The sequence below is a fragment of the Mchenga conophoros genome, linkage group LG5, assembly GCF_057382185.1.
Source record: "Mchenga conophoros isolate Kocher_MC1m ecotype Shallow Benthic linkage group LG5, M_conophoros_male_GT1.1, whole genome shotgun sequence".
NCBI classification, from domain to species: Eukaryota; Metazoa; Chordata; class Actinopteri; order Cichliformes; family Cichlidae; genus Mchenga; species Mchenga conophoros.
The window spans coordinates 19839156-19865107 of NC_140530.1; the positions used below are offsets into that span (position 1 = coordinate 19839156).

Below are 25952 nucleotides of genomic sequence, written 5' to 3' on the forward strand. Positions count from 1 at the left end.
CAGCAGCTTCAAGACACAGGTTAAGTGGAAGCTTGTTGACTCCATGATAAGCTTTCGGGAAATAGATGGCACCCAATCAGAGAGCAGACAGGCAGAAACCACAAAAGGCCACTGGGTGGAAAGAGAACATCTTGCTTGTCGTATAATTAAGACGTTCAAGCCGGGAGCGAGTTTTGATTATGACAGTTAATCTGTCTGCTATTTCTTTATTTATTTCCTCCGTGACAGTAAGTATAGATTACTGGTCAGTGAAACATACCCCCCACAGATCAGACCCCTTTGCTGTACATATCGTTGTTTAATAATAGATGTTAGTTGTTGCTGTTTTTTTCCTTTTGCTGGCTGTCAGATGAAATGGCTGTAATCATTTAAACAGGTAAGACAAATGAAACACACTGTGTATAACATGTAATATGGAACAAGCCTATTTCAGTGAAACTTATGTAACATCCATCCATCCATCTTCATCCGCTTTATCCGGGGCCGGGTCGCGGGGGCAGCAGCCTAAGCAAAGAGGCCCAGACCTCCCTCTCCCCAGCCACCTCCTCCAGCTTATCCGGGGGAATACCAAGGCGTTCCCAGGCCAGCCGAGAGATATAATCTCTCCAGCGTGTCCTGGGTCTGCCCCGGGGCCTCCTCCCGGTGGGACATGCCTGGAACACCTCACCCAGGAGGCGCCCAGGGGGCATCCTTGTCAGATGCCCGAACCACCTCAGCTGGCTCCTTTCGATGTGGAGCAGCAGCTGCTCTACTCTGAGCCCCTCCCGGATGGCCGAACTTCTCACCCTATCTCTAAGGGAGAGGCCAGCCACCCTTCGGAGGAAGCTCATTTCTGCCGCTTGTATCCGCGATCTCGTAACATATGATAGTGAATTATGCTCCAATCAGTACCAGTAATAATGCCTTGTGAAATAAACTAATGTATGTTAGACCTCCTGCTTTTTATATTAGCTGAGGAGGATTTACCACAAGAAAAAATACTTTGATTAAAAAAAGGTGGTGGTGGTGTGTGTGTGCGTGGGGGGGGGGACCCAACAATGTTGGAGTAAACAAAAGCAGGTTAGTAAGAAGTTATGATGAGAGATTTTCTTCATGCAGAAATAATCAAGGGACCCAGAAGAATAGTATAAAATATGAATATATTTATTATGAAAATGACTGAATATCAAGGAGAGGAGAAATGAAAACATATTACAGCAGGTATCATCATCCCTGTTCTGATGTTCTAATCTCACACAGAGTTTCATATACCCCCTTCTATGTCTGCTCTCCAGATAAGGAAACAAATTGTGCCTCTGCACTATCAAAAAGCAACTAGTCTGTCCTTGAGGCCTATCCTAGAGCCAAAACAAACAGCACCAAACACAACGTGGGTCATTGTTCTCCAAAAGGTTCCATCAGGCCTCCTGAAAAAGAAGTGCAATCCCCCTAAAATACAGGTGTTAACTTCATAAAAATCTATCACAGAAGTCACTGTCAGGTGTAAAGATTAATGCTGCCAGAAGACTTGAGCAGCTATAACATAGGCCTACCAGCTATAACAGGTAGGCTTATGTTTGAAAACTCTGCTTCCGTATATATTTTAGTATTTTTTGTCTCTGTTTAGTTTTCATTAAATATCATCAAAGACAGAAAAAAGCTAATTATGTTAATGTTACTTTGGGTACTTCAGTTTAGAGATTGCCTTTTGATTGTGCACTGTTCATAAAGGCAAGTACAGTTAAAGTGAAGAATCAATTACTGTGTAATTAGAAGTAGTTGTTTGTGTCGACAGCAAAAGGAGTAATTAAAAAAACTGTCACTGAGGTCTTTGAAATACCTTAAAGAGCAACAGAAGATACAATAGAAATGAATCTTATAACCACAGATTAAGTGTAGTGAAATGCCTGCAGCAGGGAAGATGATTGAATAAACAAACCTATGTGAAGATTTTATAATCGGAAAATTAGAATAAAAACTTTCAAAAAATCAACTTCGTATTGCAAAATATGTTAATGGAAGTGAAAAACACACCACTCGTAATTTTTAGGATGATTTTCAAAATAAATATATTCAACAACGTAACACTGTTAATGCGTTAGCAGGAGTGCAGTAATGATATTCACTGTTTCTGTTAAAGCAAATTACATTTATTTTGAAGAACAGCTCTAGAGTGGTGTGTTTGTGAATTAAGTAAGTGCCCAATGATTTGCCACAACAACTGAATGCCCTGCTGGAAAACTGTGTACATTTATATTGATGTCACTTTGGCATCTACGTACTTTAACACTGCTGCATTTTAAGCAACCACACCGCCAGCCCAAAGAACACAGAAGCTCCACCCACATGACCCAGCGGACCGTGCCCTAATGTTTTGGATGAGATAAGATGTTATAGAAACATTCCTCCTCAGGACTGAGATGGGCTAATATATGTGTCAGTAAATCACTATATAGTACAGTGGCCCCTAGAGACAAAGCACGTACAAACTCCAAAACACATGCAAATTCCAAAACACATGCAAACTCCAAAACACTTGCAAACTAAAGAACACACGCAAACTCCAAAACACGTACAAACTCCAAAACACTTGCAAAATCCAAAACACTTGCAAAACCCAAAACACTTGCAAACTAAAAAACACATGCAAATTCCAAAACACGTACAAATTCCAAAACACTTGCAAACTAAAAAACACATGCAAATTCCAAAACACATGCAAACTAAAAAACACATGCAAATTCCAAAACACGTACAAAATCCAAAACACTTGCAAACTAAAAAACACATGCAAATTCCAAAACACGTACAAACTCCAAAACACGTACAAACTCCAAAACACTTGCAAACTCCAAAACACGTACAAATTCCAAAACACAACGGAAGTGCTCCAGGACGCTAGGGGCAGTGTTGAGCTCGATTTGCAAAATAAACGGCAAGTTTGTCTGTATGGGACGGTCTAGTCTCCGTCGCGCTTCCCAGGTTGCCTAGCAACCGTGATACTAACCGCTGGAAACGTGTCATACAACTTGGTTTGACAGAAATGAGGGAGAACATATTTTGTTCATTTGTTTGTTTGTTTCTACATGAGCTTTGTGTGATTTGATAAGTATCTGAGGCTGAGACCACAGGACAGTAAAACATGATTTTTGGGCTTCATTTCTGTACTGAACAGTCATTTCAAGATTAATTAGTAAATAAGAATTAGCTGATGTTGTTCATGAGACTAAAGTCATATCACTTTGGTAATGTAAATATAATATGGCCAATATTCTAGTTATTATATTAATCATTATTAGCTATTACAGCAGTGAACATGAACTCTGTGTCAAATACTGAGCTTCAGTACAGATTCAAGTTGCAGTTATTTATATGTCTTATCACCTTAAATCTTCACTCAAAGACAAGTATCTTTGACAGTGCATATATAGGTGTATCATATATAAGAGACAAATGTTGTTCCTTCATGCTGGCATTACTAAATTTGGCTCATTGCTTACATATATTTATAAAAAGAAAATGTACAAGCTGTGATAACTGTTTCTGATAAAATGAAGAGTAGACTGATATATGAAATATTCCTTTATTGGGTGAGAAAATCAGACCATGTCATAACTGCTTTAAGTCATACAGAATAGATATCAGAGCCTTAAACAGGCTGGCTTCTGCTAAATGGGTCAAACTGGGCAGAAAGTATACAAACACATAACATCCTTGTAAAATATGATGTAACACTATAGATCAACTTAGCTCAGAATATATAAAGCATATAAACAATTACAGCAATATGATGCAACAAACACAGCAGTGCTACTGATCCAAACTACTCAAAGCTTCATAGAACTGAAACAAACATTTATTTTTAGCTCCATTCTGCTGCTGATACATACTTTAGGTTTCTGAATATTACACTTGTTGCTGCCTTTCATAGTGCGTAACTTGAAGGCCCTGAGTACTTTCTCCCACACTGAAAACACTGGAATGATAAAATTATTTGAACATTACCTAATAAGACAGATTCAGGACAGACAATTAGTTATTTTAAACTTTTCTAGCAGTCCTTCACAAACAGGGAACAGTCTGTCTATTCTCTCCATCTGTCAGCTGCTGCTGGCTCTTCCTCCTCCTCTTCCTCACACACTGTTGAGTTTGTCCTGGTGGATCATCAGGGGTGCAAAGCCTCACAGATGATGTGCAGCAGTGGGTCCCTCAGTCTGTCCTCACTCTGGACACTTGCAGTTGTCACACATGGAAATCAAATGTGTGATAAGCTGCAGGATTCAAACACAAGTGTGACTTATAAACACATGTTCATATTTTTATTACACAATCAGAGAGAAAGAAACAGAGAGAGTGCAGGACAGACAGACAGGTGACAGTCTCAGGTGTATACACTGCTACAAAACAGCACAAAAGAAGGAGGATTTAGTGTTTGTGTTATTACGAAACAAGAGGAGTTCCCAGATGGTACAGTGGACACACATGTGTGACTCCTGTGATTAAAGCATCTTTCTTTCAGCTTAACGAGTGAACCGTCAGCTCATTCAAACACACGTTAAAGTCCGTTTGGCTCAACACCACCGAACAGAGGCAGCAATATAACATAGCTAACATTAACAGTGCAGTGAATCTTCCTTGTGCTGTGATATTCAGGACTGCAAACCGAGCAGCATCACTGACTTTCAGCTTGTTGTGTTTGTGGATATATGACTGACTTTAATTATCCACAAAATCATCACAATCTCTGTAAGATTAAGGTCGACTATATATATATATATTTAAAGTAAAGGCTTTAAAACCAAGTTAATTCTGAAAGTACAGACATGACTAATGTCACATAACTTTCCCGACATGTGGCCAACAATAATGGTTTAATGTTCTTCATTAAAAAAATATTTGCGCATAAATAAGTGACATAATATTCAGTACTTACTTCTGAAAGTTTACACTTCCTCCGCTCCGCTTCCACCGTTTTTTTTCGGCAAAATTATCCACACCACCACCGCACTATGAAGTCTGGGATATGTTGGGCCATGAAGGCTACACCGACCCATCCTTAAAATTCAGGGAAATTATGGACGCATTTGAGGGCCGCATTTCGAGCAGCCTTTGAATTGGGAAAGCCTTCTCTTGTCGCTGTGACGTAATCGGCCTTAAAATGCGGCCTTTAAGGCTGCAAACCCCAAATCCGGTCATTGGTACTTCCTGGCTTGTGTAGTTACTAGGTAACAAAAGCTCAACACTGCCCCTAGCGTCCTGGAGCACTTCCGTTGTGTTTTGGAATTTGCATGTGTTTTTGAGTTTGCAAGTGTTTTGGAATTTGTACGTGTTTTGGATTTTGCAAGTGTTTTGGAATTTGTACGTGTTTTGGATTTTGCAAGTGTTTTGGAATTTGTACGTGTTTTGGAATTTGCATGTGTTTTTTAGTTTGCAAGTGTTTTGGATTTTGCAAGTGTTTTGGAATTTGTACGTGTTTTGGATTTTGCAAGTGTTTTGGAATTTGTACGTGTTTTGGATTTTGCAAGTGTTTTGGAATTTGTACGTGTTTTGGAATTTGCATGTGTTTTTTAGTTTGCAAGTGTTTTGGATTTTGCATGTGTTTTGGAGTTTGTACGTTTTTTTGAGTTTGCATGTGTTTTTTAGTTTGCAAGTGTTTTGGAGTTTGCATGTGTTTTTTAGTTTGCAAGTGTTTTGGATTTTGCATGTGTTTTTTAGTTTGCAAGTGTTTTGGATTTTGCAAGTGTTTTGGAATTTGTACGTGTTTTGGATTTTGCAAGTGTTTTGGAATTTGTACGTGTTTTGGAATTTGCATGTGTTTTTTAGTTTGCAAGTGTTTTGGATTTTGCAAGTGTTTTGGAATTTGTACGTGTTTTGGAATTTGTACGTGTTTTGGAATTTGTACGTGTTTTGGAATTTGTACGTGTTTTGGAATTTGCATGTGTTTTTTAGTTTGCAAGTGTTTTGGAGTTTGCATGTGTTTTGGAGTTTGTACGTGTTTTGGAGTTTGCATGTGTTTTTTAGTTTGCAAGTGTTTTGGAGTTTGCATGTGTTTTGGAATTTGCAAGTGTTTTGGAGTTTGCAAGTGTTTTGGAGTTTGTACGTGCTTTGTCTCTAGGGGCCACCGTAATATAGTATTAATTGGTAATTAATTGGTAATATGCATGACATGATTTACAAAATTAAAAGGTCCAGAATCCCGTGCTGTCTAATAAGCTGTCTTTATAACACACTGGCATCCTGCAAAGTGGATTATTGAAAATGTGCATCATCTTGTGCCTCTTGTAGCTTCACATGCTGTTGTGTTGCTTTATTTGTTCATTTATTTTTTTATTCAGGTATGAGACTTTTGCAAAAGAAAGTACTTTGCATTTCCTGTGTTAAAGGCAAAATTTTTTATTTGTACCAAAGATAATAGAAGTTCTATCCTGTCTCCCTGATGTTGTGGTAACCATTAATTCATCAGATTCAGCCAAGTGTTTAAATAACATCTTGCAGTCACTGCTGGAAGAATCTTTTATGGAAAGAAATGGAAAATTATTAACAAATGACTGTTTTAAAGTAACTCTTACTGTCTGTAATGCAGATATATTGGTTTACACCTTTCTTATATGTGCTTTTCTTTCTTTTATCTGTTACCGTATCCCTTGGAGATACATGTATGCCTACAGTATAGTGAACTGTCTTTGTCTCAAATTCCCTGCTCATTATCGGAGTAGGTTCAAGGAGATGGGCACTCATTTGCATAAGGAGCCCCAAGGCTGGAGCCTCTGTGTGTAGCAGCCAGGTGATTCATACCAGCTCCTACAGTCTTATTTTGCAAGGATTAGATTAAAACCCATCAGTCAACCTAGATCACCCTGACCCATAGGAAATGGAGCCAGGTTACCGCAGTTAGGCCATCCAACTTGTTTCTTTCATTATTTCCCCCTCAGAGCTCAGAATAGCTTGTTTTGTAACATAACCATGACAACACAGCAAGTCTATACATTCACTTAAATTTATAGACGAGACCTTTATGAACATTTGCGTGGTGAGATGAAGAGCAGCGCGAGCATAAAAATTCAAACAGTGGAGTTATACTGTGTAATATAAAGAGAGCGAGTGCGCGAAGGTTTCCACGTGGGAACGAATATGTGCGCTAAGGAGAAATCAGCAGTGCGGTTTAACATAACAACACATTTATCCAGCAGCAGATTTAAAGAAATAAACCTCGCAACATTTTCAAAGAGCAAAAAGAAGTTTTGAAAAGTGCACCAGGTTTAAGGGCTTTTTTGTTTTTTGGGGAGAAACTGCTTTTTTTTTAAAAGTCGAAGTGGTCACTTCAGTTCTGAGAGGTTTAACTAACGAGCTGAACCAAAAACACTTCTTATAAATGTCATTCTCGCTTATTTGCTAGTCGAAGAAAAAAAAGTGAATAGAATAAGAATATTTAAATCTATATAATGGTGCAAAGTCACATTTTTAGAGTTATACTTCCCTGGAGCTTTCCCTGCATGTTTCCTTCTATTCGAAGTCTCCTGTTTTTAATAGAAAAATATCAAGTATCTTCAAAGCTATTTCACAACTTCTACTTTACAGTTACTTTCTACTTTGTGTGGCAATAATTTAAAAAAATATATATAAACTTGGTGATAAAAGCTATGTTTACAAGGTTCAGTAGCTCAAATTAGCACCGGCTTGCTCAGTTTCAGCAGGAGATACCGAGACATCAGTTATAACATAACAATCATGAGGCAATTTTTCTGTTTTGTGTGCTTTTAATACTTCAAGGGCATTTTGTTCTAATGCTTTTATAGTTTTACTTGCAGTTAGCATTGCATATTTTTTTACTTTTTCATTCTATTGATTTTTTGTAATTTTAGCTAAAAATAAGTTATCACTTAAATATGTTGTTATTAAGTTTAAAGACATGTACATAAAAAATAAATTACATTAATGAAATTGTTTGTGAATGCCATTAATGATGATAATGGAATGTTGTCTTATACAGACGCTCATAGCAAAGCGCACTCCTGTGTGTCAATGGCACGTTTTGCTCTCTAATGCAAGCGAAATCCTAACTGATCATTAAAAACTCCTTTTCCTGTCATCACGGCTGAAATCTGAAACACTTCTTTATTCAGTTAATGTTGAATTCTTTGCAGGTTTTATTCAAGTCTTAAAAGGGGCCCCCCATAAAGCTGTAAACATTCCTATTCTTGCTCTTGTTCTAAGAAATGAAAGCTGTGGGAAACTGACAAACACTGAAGATCGCATGCAGTGCTGGCAAGTTCTCCCTCCACAGAACAGTGCGGTCTTGCTCTAACAAGAATAGAAAGAGATGTGTGAGGCCCTGGAGCGCAACTGAGCAAGAAGACAAGTAGTTTGATGTATTTGTCGCCTCACAGGTCTTCAACTGGCAGCTTCATTAAATGGCACCCACCAAACACCATTATCAACACACAGTCAAGAGGCGACTCTTGGAAGCTGGCCTTCTAGGAATAGTTGCAACAAAAAAAAGCCAAATATGAGGCTGGCCAGTAAAAAGGAGATGATTAAGAGTGGTTAAAAAAAAACCCTCAAAGACACTGGACAGAGACAGTTTTGGGGGAAAGAAGTGTCGTGTATAGACACGTGTGTTTGAGCTCTTAGATGTGGAGCAAATGGAAAGATGCTGAAGGAGTGCTTGAAGCCATCTTTCAAGCATGGTGGAGAAATGTTATGGTTAAAGGTTGCTTTGGTGTTGGTAAAGGGCATATTTGTAGCGATTTAATGCCCCAAAGCACAGCTCAAAACTATGAAATCTTTTGAGTGTTTTGGAGCCATTTGCTGAAATCAGTTGTCCACATAATGCTTATGTCCCAAAATGTCAGGAATGTGGCTCCCAAAAATATACAAAAACAACAATATAGTTAGACCCAAAAAGGTCGGGTTTTCCTGGACTCCTTGCAAAACTTTTGCACCACCTTTTAATCATTTTCACCAATAGAGAAAATCTCATAGGTATGCATTAATCTGTGCAATGTAAAGGCAGGCCGGTGCAGCCTCAGTGTGGCTGCGCAGTGAAAGAAAACTGGAAGAGGGGGGTCAGTTCTCAGTGACCACTGCCAAAGCTGATTGAGGCAGAGGCTGTAATTGCTGTGATTGTGAGGGCAGCCTTGGTATGACAAAGCGGTCACTGTACCCATGGCTGTAGTTGGGCTGTTGCAGTTCTGACTGTGACACATCTGTTAATGAGAAGAACACTGACTGCACATGTGTGTGTGAAGTGATGAATGTGCTGTAATGGGGTTGGCGGTTTAACACATTTGTCACAGAAGCAAATAGTACAGCCGTACATATTCACAGCACCACAGAGTCAACCTTCGAATGTAGCTGTCTGAAGGCTGAGTGATAACTGTATCCAGCCACAGCTTCACCTATAAGAGCCAGACAGAGCAGCTGCAGCTGTGCTCACAGCCAGCAGCTGTATACAGTCATAAATTTGCCTTTAATATGAGGAACGAGAAAGAATTATGTAAAACAACCCATCATACTGAGCTCTCTTCTCTTTAGTAGCTACAGAGTGTTACCCTTAGCCGGATCTCTATTATAAGTGAACAACTAGGCAACTTTTTTTATGAATCATAAGGAATAAAAAAATAAAATCAAGGGCAAAAACACTGCGTGGGATTTTTATTGACTTGTGTTCATGTCTGTGCATTCCAGCATTCATATGTCACTTTGCAGCCGATCACAGCTGAGACCAGCCTGTGCAGCTCACCTCTGCTTCTGCCGCGCTCTGATGGCTCATCACACAGCTCATTCCTCTGCAGTCCCTTGAGAACTATATGAAAGCATAAAGAAAAATTATGAAAGGCTAATGTCCACTTTAGAGGAAAATATAGTATAATATTTATAAACTCTCCACTCACTGCATATACTTCTTGCGGAGAGTGTAGACGCACTGATGTAGATGGTAATGCAACTTTAATGAACTCACATGGAAGGGGATACAGTATATACATATTAATGTGTGAAAGACATAGTGTTATATCAGCAAAGGCACTTTTGAACTGCATATTTGAAATGTTTTCTGCTTGTTTGAGGTGTTCATCACACTCCTTCAGCACGGGTCCTCGGTCCCTACGCTCTTTGTCGTGTTTTATGTGAGAAGCATTGAAAGAAAGGATTTAACCAGCAGTTTTATGAGGCCTTTGGGTGTTTTAAATTTGTGTTTAGCTTTTGTAGTGCAAAATAATAACTTGGAAAAACATGATGGGTACAGTGAGAACTGAAGATGTCCTTTACTCTCAGTGTTGAAGTTAATTGAGTCTGCTCAGACCTTTTTCATGCAAATGAAACACGAGGGCCTTTGCATCACTGCTTCCTAAACACTTTTTCAGGCATGTCTGACAACATAAGGCAGAAAAGTTCATATCCTACCACCAAAGATAAAAAACAGAATCACAGTTCTGTTTTTTTAGTTAGTTAGCTCGACTCCATCAGAAATCTGTAGTTTTCCCCTGGCCGTGTACGCCACAGCTGCAGTGGCTCTATTCCCCACCAGTGGGGATCACATTTTGAGAACCAGTGACCCCGGTGCCACTGGCACTGTGAAGAAAAGGGCATGTTATTTGTTTAAAGAGATTGTGCATCACTTGAACTTGATCATTGTGAAGATGATTATGTAGAATTCTGTTATCTTGTGTGAGTCGTTTAAGCAGATAGTCTGCTCTCTGTTGATCTGATCTTTCTCATAACTCAAAGCTAGTCAGACTTCATGCTGTCTGTGTGCTTGTTTTCCTTCTTTTTCCTCTTCCAGCTCAGTGTAATTATGAAAGGTTATCACTTTCTCAATTAGAGACACAAGCACAAGTTTACACAAATATTAAGGTGACATTCGACAGTGTCTTTGTGGTTTTTACAGAACGAACGCGCCTATCTTTGCAAGGGTAATAGGATATTATAAGGTAAATCTCACTTCCTGTTTTGTGTCTTTTTTCTTTTTCCATTTTAATAGGAGAGGAAGCTTTGTGCATTCCCAACTATTGAGATCTACAGTTCGGATGTCATCAACTATATGGTTCCGCTGTCTCGTCAGACGGACTTCTTTGTACCAGAAATGAAAGAGGAGGTCAGAACAGATGTGAAGGAAGAGGACTCGGACGACGATAGAGGAACCGACATTACAGGTAAAGATTTTACACATCCTCGGATACTGTCAGCTCCCCCGGAGGCAATTAGTGACAGCATCAAAAAGATTTCTCAAACAAGAAGAAAGAGCTGTCAATTTGTCTGATTCAAAATTAAGGGACAGTTTTCAGAGCGGAACAACTTTAGTTTAGATTTTTTGTGTGATTTATTTATTTATCTTTTTTAAAATCTAGCCGTCAAAGAATTGATGCTTTCGGTTTTCACCTGCTGTTCTCAATTACAAAATGTATATCAGTAAAGATTTTCAACTTTTAATGTGTCATTCATTGAGATCTGATATGTGATTCAGGTGTTTTCTTAATTCGTTTGATGCGTACATTTTATAAGGAGTTTGTAGGAGAGCGTAAGAGAGTAGTAAGGTAACTAAACATAACTTAACCGATTCCTGTGGTTTAAAGTATCACCGGACTGCGCTGATGTGCAGCTATATTCTGCTATTCTCGGATTATGTGACAATAGAGCAAACCTCACCATGTGGCCAGTGGTTTTAGCCACAATGAGGTGGTTAGCCTGATGAGTCAATGATGTGTGAAAGCAGCTTTAAAAAAAATCAGGGACAACCAAATGCCACGTGAAAAAGGAGCCATCATGTGGTTATACTGCTGTCGTCCAATTTCAGTCTTACCAAGCATTCATTTTTACTCTGTTGATCCTACAGCTTGTGTCAGTTAAAAACAAACAAAAAGAAAATGTGTAACAACTTTTATTTTGTCTGCCACTGCGCTGACTCCTCTCTCGCCCTGGATCACAGAGGACGGGTGATATCTGAGACTCTGTAATTGCTCTGTCATTACAAGTATGTGCCTTCAAGCGCGATGTCTTCCATGCTGCCATTACTCTTTGAATCACAGCTGACCTGTGGGCTGGTCTCAGAGCCGTATTGACTTAATCAGCGTACAAATCTCCGGAGAACAAAAATGGTGTTGCTCTGTGGGGACAGAGTGAGTGGGGATGGGTTGATTTAAATCAGGTGCCTTAAGAATAGATCATGTGACATCCCTTGTAAGCACAGCTTAAATTTCAGAGACGTATATGGAAGAAGGCCTAACATGTTCTGACCATGGTTAGTTGGCAGCCACCTTTAAAATAAAGCGTCATTACATGACAGAGGTGAAGACCACTCTCCATACACAGCAGCTTTATCCGCTGTGGAGACTCTCACATTCTGAGAGGCAAGAGCAAACTGAGTCAGAGCTATTCACAACTTTAAATGAGTTTGTCAGCATCATCAGACCGAGACAAAGTTTTGATTATTGCTTCCCTAACAAATGAGAAAGTAAATAAGAAAGAACTAAAGTGCCAGAAAGCATTTAAATACGTTAATTCAGATCAAATTAATTCGATCTGCCACTTGTCTTAATCACATGAGGAGAAAGTGATTTTGCAACGTTGCACACTCTTACTTTTTATGCATTCACTCACTGGTCTCCAAATCTTTTGTTAATTCGTCGTGCCGCCGTGTCTGCGTTAATCCAGCAGACCATTGTGGCTGTGTGCTCGGTCTGGAGCCGTAGCCAAGAGTTAATTAGTTTGGCTTACCATGAAGACTAGAAGTAGGGAATAGACAGCTAGCCTTGCTCTTTCCAAAGATGTCCCCATCATAACTAATATTACTAATGAACATGTCTCCAAATAGAAATGTAAAAGTTTCCTTTTTTTAAGTAGAGATGACACAGCTATAATACAATGTCAATGAAAGGACACATCTACATGTGAATTTACTTAAAGATGTGTCTGTATAAAAATATTTTAGCTTAAGCTTAAAAAAATCAAAGAGAGAGGCTGGAGCAAAATAAAAGATATTATGAGTCTCTGTTAGGCTCTAAGATCAGAAGACAAACAGACTCACTCCACACAGACGAGTGGTGTGTCCATTGTGCAAAGCTCAAAGCTAGCCAACAGCAAGGTGGTCAGTGCAATGGCTGTTTTTGGGTGAATAAACACAAAAGGGTAGATTTTAGGGAGAATTATTGCCTCTAACCGTTTCCTTATACAGTGACTTACTGGATTCTCCTCTGGCTGCCTGCAAACATTACATTATTGAAAACAAAAGCGTTTGTCGAAGTTTCAAATAGAGCAGGGCGATATGGCCAAAAATATTTATCACGATATACATTTGAAAATTTGCGATAACGATATAACTGACGATATAATTGATGCGAGACAAAATACTCCACAACATTACTAGCGCAAAAAGACAACCTTCCATTAATTTTCACTTAAACAAGAAGCTGGTTTTTATGTACATTAAAGCTTTATAAAAATGTAACAGTGCAAATGCAAATTCCTTGCTGAAAGTTTAACCAAAAGGCATTTCCAGTAGAAATGGGCTGACATATCCTGAGCATAACCATATATAATATCCACTGAAGTTAAAAAGAGGTGCTTTGCAACATTAAACTGTAGTGTGCAGTACGTATTTTTTGGACCATAAGGCACATTGAGCTAAACAAAGCAGTTAGATAAATCAAACTTTATTAAACTCATTCTTCTTGCTTCCTCCACTTCTGTACCATTGATTCATTGATGTTGAATTCTCTGGCAGCTGCTCTATTCCCATGTTGTTGCAGTATATTAATGACTAGCCTTGTATTGTGGATGGATTATCTCAGTTGTTCTCCTGACTGACGTTTGGTCCGTTTACAGCATCCTGCCATGCGATTGCATTTGTCTCTAACCATGAGGAACCTTAGTGTTCATCCTCCAGCTTCACTGTTTATGTTATGCTAACATAGCTATGTCGCTAGCGATCACGTAGCACATCATTATATACCAGCTAGCCCAACTTCAGTAACCCTACAAACGTCACTGCTGTTTAGTTTCCTGCCTTCATTTATGTTGGAAGTGATAGCAGAGCTGTACGTTTGAATTTTTTCAGAAATCTCTCAGTCAGAACATGCAATATCATGCTTAGGTAACTAGCGAAACTAGCGAGCTAACTTCCGCTAGCTTCCTGCTAACTTCTAACTCCGTTAAATGTAATAAATTTTGTTTTCATGGATGCCTGGAAGTTAAACTGAATTGTTACACCTGGTAAAGCAGCAATGCTGATCGTTTTATTAAAGATGAAAGAATTTAGACAGTTAACTCTCAGTGATGCTGCAGTGTTTGTTTGACCTGAAGTGTACTGAGTTTAGGACCCAGATTACTCCCAGATTTAAGAGCATCTTAGTCCGACAAATACGACAATAACGACGGCCGCTTGCATGTTCTGCAAAAAAATGTGCTTTGTTGTGTATCTGACGGACAAACACCAAACCAGTTCCACATCACTGAAGTCGCACCATTTTTACAAACCAATTCTGGTTCATCTGTTTCACTCAACAATCGGCCATGTGCGTATGAAAACAAAGGCACTGCGCATGCGCGTTTTACTCATATTCTATCGCGATATTTCATTTTCCTATCGTTGCCTAACATTATACCGGTATTACCGTGAACGGTATAATATGGCCCAGCCCTAGTTTCAAACTATTCTTTTGTTGTAGTATTTCAACTGCTGTGGTACCAGTCTAACGATGATTTATCACATCAGTTTATACTGTTCACAAACTATTCAAAGACAGTTCGATAAACATTGGTCTTACTAAGTGGTACAACAGAAGATTGTGTATAAACATTTGTCACATTCACTTTAAACACTTTTTTTTGGAAAGATGTGATATTTCTTTTTATGCTCCACATTTAACACGCAGAGCCTTTTTAATCATTCAGAACAATGCTGACACTGCTAACAATGCTTAGCTACTGTGTGTAGTAGAAACGAAACGATAAGTGGAGTTTGCAGAGAGGTGGATTTTTTATTTATTTATTTTATTTTGAAGAGTTTCTTTTATCAGAGAGTTGTGTGTTCTGCTTTTTCATACTTGTGAAAATTGGCTTGGAAATCAGTTTCTGTGGAAATATTTGTTGAATGCCTTTGAATACCGTTTCTTCCGTCAGAGAAATGTTTTTTTACCCACTTCTTGGCAGTTTTCCTTCTTGGCTGTGATCTGTGGTTTTGAATTAGCGTCCATAAATCGTCACTGTGAAAAACAGAATCTATCTTTATTAAATGTCCATTACTCAGAATGCCAAGACGTGCCCAGTGCTTAAAACATTTTAGAGCATCATTTGGATATCACAAAAGGCTATTTATAGGTAGATCATGAGGAATCTCCAACACTGAGGTCAAATCAGTTTTCTTTAGATAACAGATAAATGAAAAGTCCCCCAAATATTCTGAATGAGTGAGTATTTGCCTTTGATTAAAGAAGTCCTTTTTCTATTGGCAGGGTTGTAGTTAAGGTGGCAGGGTCAGAATTTTGTATCTGTAGTTCAGCATGCTCCTGGTGATGCAGTGCTATGGGGAGTATTTTCTTTTCACACTTTGAACCCTGCAGTACCAACTGAGAATCATTTAAACACCACAGCCTACCTGAGTATTGTTGCAGAGCATGTCCATTGCTTTATGACCACAGTGTACCCACCTTCTGATGGTTGCTTCCAGCAGGATAACACGCCAAAGCTCATCTAACTGTAGTTAGATGACCTCAACAGTCACCACATCTCAGTCTAGTAGAGCACCTTTGGGATGTGGTTAAACAGGGGATTTGTCACATGCCAAAAAAGGGTTCAAACCAGTGCAACTCATGAAGTGGCTGGGGAGTGTGTCTTGAGTGGCAATTAGAGCAGACACACTATATGTAAGCCGATACCAATTTAATGGCGATTGACCATCTGTAATATATATTATATATGCGGCCCAGCTCTGCTCATTAATATATTTGACAACATTAACTGTACATCAGGGCTGTACACTGTTTACTTTAAGAATGAAAAGACATTTTACTATGATATTACTGCACACTGAAGCAAACAACAAATACAACCAAACAATCCAAATTAAGAAGTTTCATTAAACACAGTGTAAGTGTGTTTTTTATGATGAGCTTCCTTAAAACGCTTGTTCTCTTTGGCTCTCATCTGTAAATATGATGATCCATTAAGTGTATCACTTCTTAATGTATGTTTATGCATTCCTTTTCGCACTCTTCTCGCAATCCACTCTGCTTATCCAAGCACTAAGGAAGCCCTGTCTGTGTCTAATTACCTCCTTAAAAATCCTCTTCTCTTTTTCAAACAGTTTGAAGAACAAGACCTTGATTCTCTGCTAATAATCCCAATGGGCCCAATTTAACAACTAATTTAGGCAAATGTTACCTAAAAGACTTTCACAGGCTTCAACCACACTAGCAATTTCAGGACTTGCTTGCAGTTGTAGTGAAGGGTGAAAGTTGTCCAGTATGTTGAGGTTTTTCCTTGGGGGGCTGTCCACCCAATTACCCTAAATAGACCCATTATTTCCTGTAAAACCTTATATTGTAAAATAAATCTTTGGAACAATCTTTTCACTGCAACACACAAATGAAATAGACTATGGATCACTACATTAACCCGTTTATATGCATTTTGAAGCAGCACCACCGTGTCAAATAACCACTTTCTGTGCCACCCAAGACTGTTCCCATCGGGTGTGTTTGGACATGCTAGCTAATCAACAGGCTCATAAATAGTTATTATAATGACCTAAATGGACTTCCATATGTAATATTTTACACTCCAGACAAGATCAGATCTGCTGGATGTGATAATTAGATTGTTGGGATTCAAATAAAAAGAAATGGTGAACCTCACAGAGCAGCTTGGAGACTCCCTGTTTATTGTGTTTGGGTCCCTGATGATAGATTTATGCAGACACACTTAGATGTGTGGATGAGATTCATTTGGAGTGTGAAGGCAGAAAGACAATGATGTGGATAAAAGTGTTTTAGTGTCTAATGGGATAGTCAAGTCAGATTCGGTTTTATTTGTCAAACACATTTCATTTTAAGGCTGTCCTTCTACTTTGCAGAAACAATTTAAGTCTGTGAAGGCAGTCATCCAGGTCATTGTAGTCTAAGGAGCTTGGAAAGAAAAGCATTTGGACATCTTTAAGTTGCTTGAAGACGTTTCATCTCTCATCTGAGAAGCTTCTTCAGTTCAGAACTGAGAAGCTTCTCAGATGAGACGTCTTCAAGCAACTTAAAGAAGTCCAGACGCAAAAATAGACAAGCTTGAGAGTCAAACTTGGTGTGACCACCTATATTCTTTAAGTCTGAACACCTTTAGGCAAGATTTCTTATCATTTCTTTAAGTAGTCTTCAGGAATAGCTCACCAGGCTCCAGGAGGACATTCAAAGCTTTTCTTTGGATGTTGCCTGCATTTTATTCCGTTCTCTGTCAAGATGATCCCACACTGCTTCAATAATGTTGCGGTCTGAGCTCTGGGGAGGCCAATCCATGACTGCTAGTGTACCACTCTTTGCTTTTCTACCCAGGTCTGATTTTACTGTACTGATAGTGTGTTTGGAATCAATTAAATGCTGAAAAATGAAACCTTTTAAGATAGTATCACAATATGTTTGTAAGTCCACCAGTTTTAACTAGATCCCCAACACCACTGACTGAAATGCAGCTTAAGCCATGACAGAGTCTCCACTGTGTTCTACAGATGGCTGTAGAAACACACTGTTTTACCTCTCCACTTATCTGAACCAAAACAATTAGATTTGGATACATCACTCCATAAAACCTCGTGCCACTGATTTTCAGTCGAATTCTTGTATAATTTGTCATACCTCAACCTTTTCTCCCCGTATCCCTTCCTTAAGAATCCTCATCAGAATTTGAGAGGAGCTTCAGCGAGTAGCAGATGGATCAGCTGAATCTCTTCTGTCAGGTCTTTGCAGGATTTCTTCCTGTTTCGTAAGGACATTACTTTCAGGTGTTATTCATCTGCTGTAGGTTTTAAACCTGCTCTTTTTTCTTTTGCCCTCCAACTGTTTACTTTTCTCAACGTTTTAAAAGACACACTGCACACCGTGCTGAAATATGCCAAGTTTTTTAGTTAAAAATTATTTGTGAATTACCTTGTTGGTGCAAAAGTCTAATTTTATACCTATCAAACGGATTTATCTTTGGAAATTTTGTTGATTCAACCAAAGAAATGAAATCAAATGAACTGTTTTTGTGACAAGCTGTTAGTTGCCTAACAATGTATTTTTTTTTTCTTTTCTTTGCCAAGATGTCTGTTATGTGTAGACACAACAGTGGTTCATCCCTTTAGTTTGGCACTTTTATGGTTAATGATTCATAGATCAAGTGGGTTAACAAACAAAAAAGCATCCTCTTTGATACTGGTCAGGTACAAGGACTGAACTGAAAACAAGCGAACAAGCATCCAACGTCCAAAGAAAAACTTTCAAAGACCTTCAGAAAGCCTGGAGAACCTTTTCTCAACACCACTTTAAAATAATTAAAATGAAGTCTGGCTCCTTAGAAGGAAAATATAAAGAAATGAGGAGTGGCTCAAGACTTTTGCGCAGTAATGCATATATGTATAAAATCAAACTTCAACACATTAATTCAGCATGTGATCACAGCTTTATACAGGGAGCCTTTTTAAAAGTTATCGTCACATGGGCTTTTCCTCCACTTCTTAGAAGTATCTTCGAGAAGACCAACTGCGGAAAGATCACTGAGTAATATTTCTTCTGTAGGTGGGAGGTGTGATGTTCTTCTCACATTTCTTGCCCTAATGCCAGTTTTCATTTGTAATTTTAGGGAGGCTAAGCAGAAAAAGCTTTATATCTTTCATGTGTCTCTGCTTACATCTTTGGCCCATGCAGAGTATTTTTCTTTCCGTGAACCTTGAACATGTTGTATTTAAACCTTCCTGTAAGTTTTAGTTTTTAAATTTCTCCTAAATAATGCAGATTTTTTTTGGTCCACCTACACAGTACAGCAATAACCTTCCAAATCGCTCGCACAAAAACTCCTATGAATAACATTCATCAGGGACAATAAGTGGTTATTGGGTCACAGTGAATCATAGATCAAAGGGCAATTAGAATCAGGTTTAGACAGAGAGCATTAGTAAGCTGATCATGTGGGTGAGAAAATCTCCATCAATCAGGTTAATGGACATTCTTTGTGATTACAGATATGCAATATGCACAGCAAGAATATCCCTCTCTGCAAATTATAGTCCATTACACAATTTCATGCAAGTAATGCCAACATGTAAATGGCTGGTCTGTGACTTTTGTATAAATAATGTCTCTCAATAATATTTTGGTCCCTCTGAGCTCATCTGATTAGTTAAAGTTGACTGAGCTACATTTGCTGAATTTTAAGCGGTGAGCACTTTTAGGTTTCATGAAGCCAACGTTACATTTCTAATCTGTGATCAAAGGATGGAGGAGTATGTAAGTGCATATACCCATATCTTCACATCCTTGCATCATTTTTGATGAGCTTCAATACTAAGCATATTGTTAATGTTAATTACCCAACCAACATTGAGAAGATGATGCTTTTTAACCATATTCGCAGTGTTGCCATGGATCATAAAGTCACGAGATATGACAACCGATTGTGAAGTTGGCTACAGATATATACATGCAGTAACTACTATTTTCCGTAGCTGTTCCCATTGTTTCTTTCTTGCGTGCTTTGTGTAAGTAATAGTCTCTGCCTTGCCACCATTATTTGAATATCTGCAGCAATGTCCCGGAGGATGAATCCTAATGACTTTGTTCAGCCACTGAAGTTTTCACATCGCTACAGAGTATCAGAACACCACCTTGCTGAATTAACAAAATATTTAGTACAGACTTCCTCTGTTCACCTGTAAAATCAATCTTTCAGTTTTAGTCTACGTGAGCTTTCCTGCCTTTCCTCCAATGATTTTATTTTGTTAATTAGTTGTGCATGACCCATTTTCTCACAGCCAATTTGATCAATTTCTTCTGTTTTTTTTTGTTTTGTTTTTTTGCATTGATGCAGGTGCAGATTCCCACAGTGATGTGAGCTCAGTAAGCGGTGGCGTGCCCTGGGACAGCAGAGAGACGTCCCTGGCTGTTTCCACAGCCGCTTCCATGGCTTCCTCACTGCCCCTGAGAGACGTTTTAGATGCCAGCGAAGACCTTAAATACAGGGACCATAGCGACAGAGGCTCTAATGACTCAGTGGGCAGTGGCTCCTCCTTTGAAGAGCTTGACATGGATCAGGAGGAGCTGGGGGAAGGTGAAGAGAGGGTGAAGAAGGAATATGGGGAAGAGGAGGACACTCCTGAAGGTGAAGGCGGAGCTAGAGAAGGAGCTGAACTTGCGGCTGAGAAGAAGGAGCGCTTAGGGGAAGGAGAGGAGTAGGGAGGATGCTGAGGAGATAAGGGGTGTAGCCACGTAACACTGGCATGCTGGAGAGCTTCTCAGCTGTGCTGTTGCTGGTTATCTGTCATGTAATCTTGTTGATGGATCTAAAGCCGTTAATGTAATGACCAACATGCCGTATTTCCGCGCCTTCTGAATCTCTTTTTGAAGCCTGTACTTTCTGTTATGCTCTAATCTCAGTTCAAAAGAAAAAAGAAAAAAAAATCCCGATCCTGTATCTCTGCCTATACAAACATACACACAACAAATGGGAGATTTAATTAGATATTTCATTTTAATTGTAATCCTGTTTGGATCACTTTAATTCCCTTTCAGATTAGAAGTAACCTTTCAGTTTAAGATTAAGGATTAAAAGCAAGGGGGAAACAGAGTTACCAACTATCATGGATCATCAGAAAGTATATGTTGTTTTGCCCATATGTGACAGGTGATATTGCAACCCCACTCTCAAGGTCAAGTCCTGAGGAAATTTGTGTCACGCGTTTGTGCGCATTACCCGACTTTGGTGTTGTGATGTAACGACTGGGTGAAAAAGTGCAGGCGTTGCCGCTGCTGTAGAGATGTTCATGGTGCTGTTTCATTGTGTTATTTTATACGAGGGGAAATTCTAAAAGCTGAGGTGGAGAAAAAGATTATTAAAGTAACATCATCAATGCCTCCGGGACACCAGGACTAAGATTTAGATTAAAGTTCAAACATATTTGTAAGCTTTCCCCCTGAAAGGTGTACAGAATATTTTATTGTCACTCTGCAAAAAAAGGTTAATTGAATTATTTTAACGTATTGTTCATTTTCTGTGGGCAGTTTGTTCTGCCACATTTCATTTACATTTATGTTGTTGTAGACAAAATTCACCTATTATCTGAAACTAGATGTAACATGTTTGTAGGTTGACGTCGGATATGATGTACGATGCATTGTATGTCTTCCTGTGTGTAATAAAATTTTCAAAGAAATGTTAGTTTGAGAAGAACAGCAAAAATGGTCTCCGCTCTGCTGCTTTTATCTATATTTTTTTGTGCGTTTCCCAACAGGGATGCAGGAAGGTAACAAAGTGTGTGTGGCAGTCAAAGCTTTCTCTGAAGTTTCACGACTTTATGATGTAACGATTGCTTTGTGGGGATTACATGTGAATTCATAAGAAGCATAAAAGAGAAATGGTACAAAATAGCCCATAACATCAGTTTTTCAGTGCTGGGTGAGTTAAACAATGCACTGCTTTAAGGGTTGTTTTTTTTAAGTGAGCAATTTCCCCAGCACCCTTAGAACTGGGAAACTGGGAAACTGTTTAATCAGAATGCATAAAATAATACAAATGTAGATACATTTGGAAAGCATAAACACTTAAGATTAGTCTCACAAAATGTTGTTTATCCAAATGCCGGCGCTGCATCGATCGGGTCAACATTTGACTGAGTGGTTTGGCATTTGTTCTACAATTTATTTAATCAGCTGTGTGCACAAAACAACAGGAAGAATAGGCTCCAGCTGACTACTGAAGTTTGATGGACATACTTGTTCTTTAGCCTGCGGTTCTTAATGAGCATCATGACCTATAAGTGTTAATGTTTTGTTTCCAATCCAGCGCCATTGTAACCATGGTAATTTTACTGAGTAATACGCCATTAACCAGAGAGAGAGAGAGAAAAGCCTTTCATGTGCCTGGTCGTGCTGTTAGTGTTGAGGATATTGACTTAATTGAATAAAGAAAAATGTATTTAGGGCTTGTTAGGAATGCAAGCCAAATTAGATGTGTAGACACCAAAGTCCACTGAAGAAGGATTTCACAGCTACACTCTTCTTTGCATTTGACTTGCAGTTGGAGTATTTGGACAGTGATACGTATTTTGGGAGCAGGTGGAAGAGGCTATGGAAAGGTGGAGGTATGCTCTGGAGAGAAGAATAAAAGCCAGTAGAAGCAAGGTGAGATGGTTTGCCAGCAGGAGGAAGAGAAGTGAAGGAGGACGTGCATGGGGTTGGTGCCACAGAGGAGGATGCAGATGATCTGCCGTGTCGACCCCTAAAGGGAACGGCCAAAGAAGAAGAAGCCCCCATACTCCACCACAGACAGTGGGTTGGATATAAAACAATCCAGACTGACTGCAATACAGTCCTTCAGCTTCACTTCAAAGAGTTTTACAAAGTATTATTTAGGAATTACAGCCATTTTTGTACATAACCTCTATATTCGCATGTTCAAAAGTAACTGTACAGTTGTCTGACAAGCATTTTCATGGCCAGGCGAGGTCTGTTTCCACAGTATTTCACAACAAATTAAGCAGATAAAAGATCTAGAGTTGCTTCCATGTGTTGATCTTAAACTGTTAACCCTTCTGGTACACTAACCTGGCAATGAAACTGTCATTCAATCTTTAAATGACTTCTGAGCCTCTGAAAATAGAGGATTATTTATAAAAATGGCTGCAAATCCTAAATAATACTTTTGTTAAACCCAATGAATTACAACTCAGTCTGCACGTCAGTCACATGATTACCACAGTAACACAGCAGAGTATGTGCTAGCAGCAATACTTCAGTAGCATATTTGCAGTTTCAAAAATATTCCACATGCTTTGACGTCACCATAGCAGACAGAAAGAGACTTGAGAAATTTCAAATGGGTACACATGGGTACCCTGATGTACCAAAATAGCCAGTTCTTCTAAAAACTCTGCTTCACATTTGGCATATCTAATGTTCAGATGCGCTTTGGCTTTTTAGAGATATGGAGCTCCACAATGGTGTTAGGCAGAAATGAAATCTTTTATTTAAGCTGCCTTCCATGTTTATTGGACCCTTAACATCTATACTGATACTCTGCAAAAATCTCATAAGTGTTAACTTTATTATGACATCAGTGTTATTTCTAAACCCTGTTGTTGCAGAAATGTACTGTGTTCATTTTTAACAGATCTTTAAATAATAAAAAGTGACTCTAAGAATGCGCAACAGCTAATCTATTAAAGTTATTCTATTACAAATGTTATCCCCAAAATGTAATATTGGTCTGGCTCCTTAAACTCTCAGGAAATCCTAATAAATGAACAGTAGATGATGGCAGAAGATGAAGATGTGACACCTGAGTGTTACTGAACAACCACCATCAACACAGCGCTGATCTTTTGGTCTGATACAGTGATTCCCACAAATCAAGCACGCAATCTAACCAAGGGCCACTTTTGTTGGAGGGTTCATTATAACCGTGTTTTTTCCTTCACTTTGTCCTCGATTGCCTTGCAAGTCTCAAGCGGAAATATAACCTTATCTATTGACCAGAAAACGCACAAACCACGCCAGCCTTTAGTAATATTATCTTTTTCTGACGAGAAAAAAAAATGAGATCGGTGTCTTGTGCGTGACCAGTCTGCGGGGACAGATGCCCTCACCACATGTGTGTTGCACTTTCAGGATCAACTCTGGCACCCCAGCCGTGGTCCAAAGGCAAAAATAAAAATCGGTGAGGAAAAGAGTGCGATGACACACAGGGTCAACAACTGATTTAATTAATTGTGAAACCCACATGGGTGTCACACAGCGTTCGAGGGCGCGGAGATTATTGCCTGTCCATGAAGTTAATTATTAATCTCATTACACTGAAAGAGAGAAAGAGAGAGACGATGTGAAGTCTCAACATACAAATTTAGAAGCCCACGACTGCGTGTGCGAAGCTGCTTTTGACAGGAAGGAGGGGGGGTCCCAGCACATCCCCTCTCCAAGCGCACGTCCCTTGAAACGCATCGGCCTGCCATCTGGGACTGACCTCACACTCATCTCGCGCCGTGTCACAACTTGTTTGCCGATCCCAAATTAAAATGATCACATCTGGAGATAATCACCCCCCCCCCCCCCCCCCCCCGCACATTTGAACTAAACAGCGGGCGATTCTTTAAAGCTTCTCTCCACTGACATCCACAGTCCGTCAGTTCGCGTCTGCAGGAAGCCACGCAGTCGGTTCATTGGGCTCTAAATGACATAATTTGGCACAGAGTTGCGACGAGGCAGACTGCTATATCCAAGACTGCTCCTGCGTGGAGCAACTGCGTCTTTGTTCAAGTGCGAAAAACCTTCTGAGAGTTCTCCCAGGTTGCTGTGGTCATATCCGCAGCGAGCGCGTTCATCAGCTGATGTAAAAAACAACGAAAACAACAACATATATATATATATATATATATACACATATGTGTCTCGTTGCCAGCTATGGGGGATTTTGCCAGTCGAGTAACAGGTAGAATTTAAACTTTGTGTCGGTTCTCAGGGCGCCAAGTCGATAAACTGGCATCCCACCAGGATAAACAACACCTTTAATGCACGCCGTCTTATTAATCTCTCTCACACTTGACGCTCAAACAGAGAGAGAACCCTCTCTCGCTCAACGCAGTGATGTGGGCTTCACTTGCATTTATTTCAAGCGCGTTTAGGAGCTGTGACTTTTGAACCGCTGTTTGCAGGAATCGCTCCTCCAGGAATCCGGCGACTCTTTGTGCTGTGTGTGTGGCGTTATTATTATTAATTTCAGCACCACGGACAGCTGCCTGGCACGCGGCTCAAACTTCAGGCAGCTACGCTCACCTCCTTCATCCACCCTGCTCCCCAGCTCCTCTGTAGTTCGCAAACACACTTGCTTTAGGCTTTAAAAAGAAAAACTCCAACAGTGGCGCGAAGGATATGCGTTTAGTCTGCACCGAGGATCCACTGCACGGTAGCGCTGGAAACTGAGGAACCGTTGGCAGGTAAGAAAATGTGTTTCTTTTTCCCCCCTTTCTTATTTTCTGGGATTTTTTTGTGCGTTGAAAGCCTCCAAAGTGCATTTTTCTGAAGTTAAACGAGTTGTTTTGTAAGGAAGGCGCTTAAGTCGCGTTTTGACTTTGTATGGTTGACAAAATTATTCTTATGATGCTGACAAGACTGTGGTTTTACACCCTTTAATGCAGCAGGCTACACATGTGGATAGGCATTCATTTCTGGAGATATTATCTCGATGCTTATCATCATTTTGACCTGATTTTTGTTTGCATCTCTGGCTCCGGGCATAACCATAAGCAGTAAAAGAATGATAAATGAGCGAGGCTGCTGAAAAAACTACTAAACAGGCGATGCAGTAACTACTACACGGCAACATCCACCATCTCCCTCACTGGGTTGATCTCCCGTGTGACTTCAAAGTGAGACAAAAACTTGATTGACATTAGTTACATGTAAGAAGAATATGATCTGCACAAAGGAGCTGTTTCTTTTGTTTCCAGGCAAAGGCTTTTACTTGACTCTGGCTCTCTTCCACGGGAAAATGGATTGCTATCTCAAATGTTTCACTTTGGAACTAAATTGGGCATTTTCATATTAATTCTTCAGCAGCCGAGACTTGTGATGCCCTGTGTGTGTCTAGAAATGGGGTGTCTGTGTAATTATTTGTTCCACAAGCGTCTAAAAAGCATTTTCAAAACTCATGGGGAATATGAAGAAATGCAAAAGCCGTGCAAACAGTTTGAGGCTGCATCCTTAATACTGGAGAAAGGTATTAAAGGAGGCAAAATGCACTGTGGATTA

General features: G+C 39.4%; 2 protein-coding genes and 1 long non-coding RNA gene across 4 annotated transcripts in view; 2 read left to right on the forward strand and 1 right to left on the reverse strand.

The window, feature by feature from the left end:
• Window positions 1–21390, forward strand: part of tex264a (testis expressed 264, ER-phagy receptor a) — a 79039-nt gene extending 57649 nt beyond the window's left edge. Inside the window, exons 3-4 of the mRNA XM_085273992.1 lie at window positions 10961–11132; window positions 20023–21390. Of these exons, the coding sequence (XP_085130118.1) occupies window positions 10961–11132; window positions 20023–20387 (537 nt within the window). The 3' untranslated portion in view covers window positions 20388–21390. The remainder of the gene's footprint in view (window positions 1–10960; window positions 11133–20022) is intronic.
• Window positions 9631–25952, reverse strand: part of LOC146574378 (uncharacterized) — a 50680-nt gene continuing 34358 nt past the window's right edge. Inside the window, exon 3 of the long non-coding RNA XR_014892462.1 lies at window positions 9631–9784. This is a non-coding gene — a long non-coding RNA (uncharacterized LOC146574378). The remainder of the gene's footprint in view (window positions 9785–25952) is intronic.
• grm2a (glutamate receptor, metabotropic 2a) overlaps window positions 24621–25952 on the forward strand; it is a 33799-nt gene continuing 32467 nt past the window's right edge. For both annotated transcript variants that reach the window (XM_085273989.1, XM_085273988.1), the window contains exon 1: window positions 24621–25138. The gene's annotated coding sequence lies outside the window, so the exon portion shown is untranslated. The remainder of the gene's footprint in view (window positions 25139–25952) is intronic.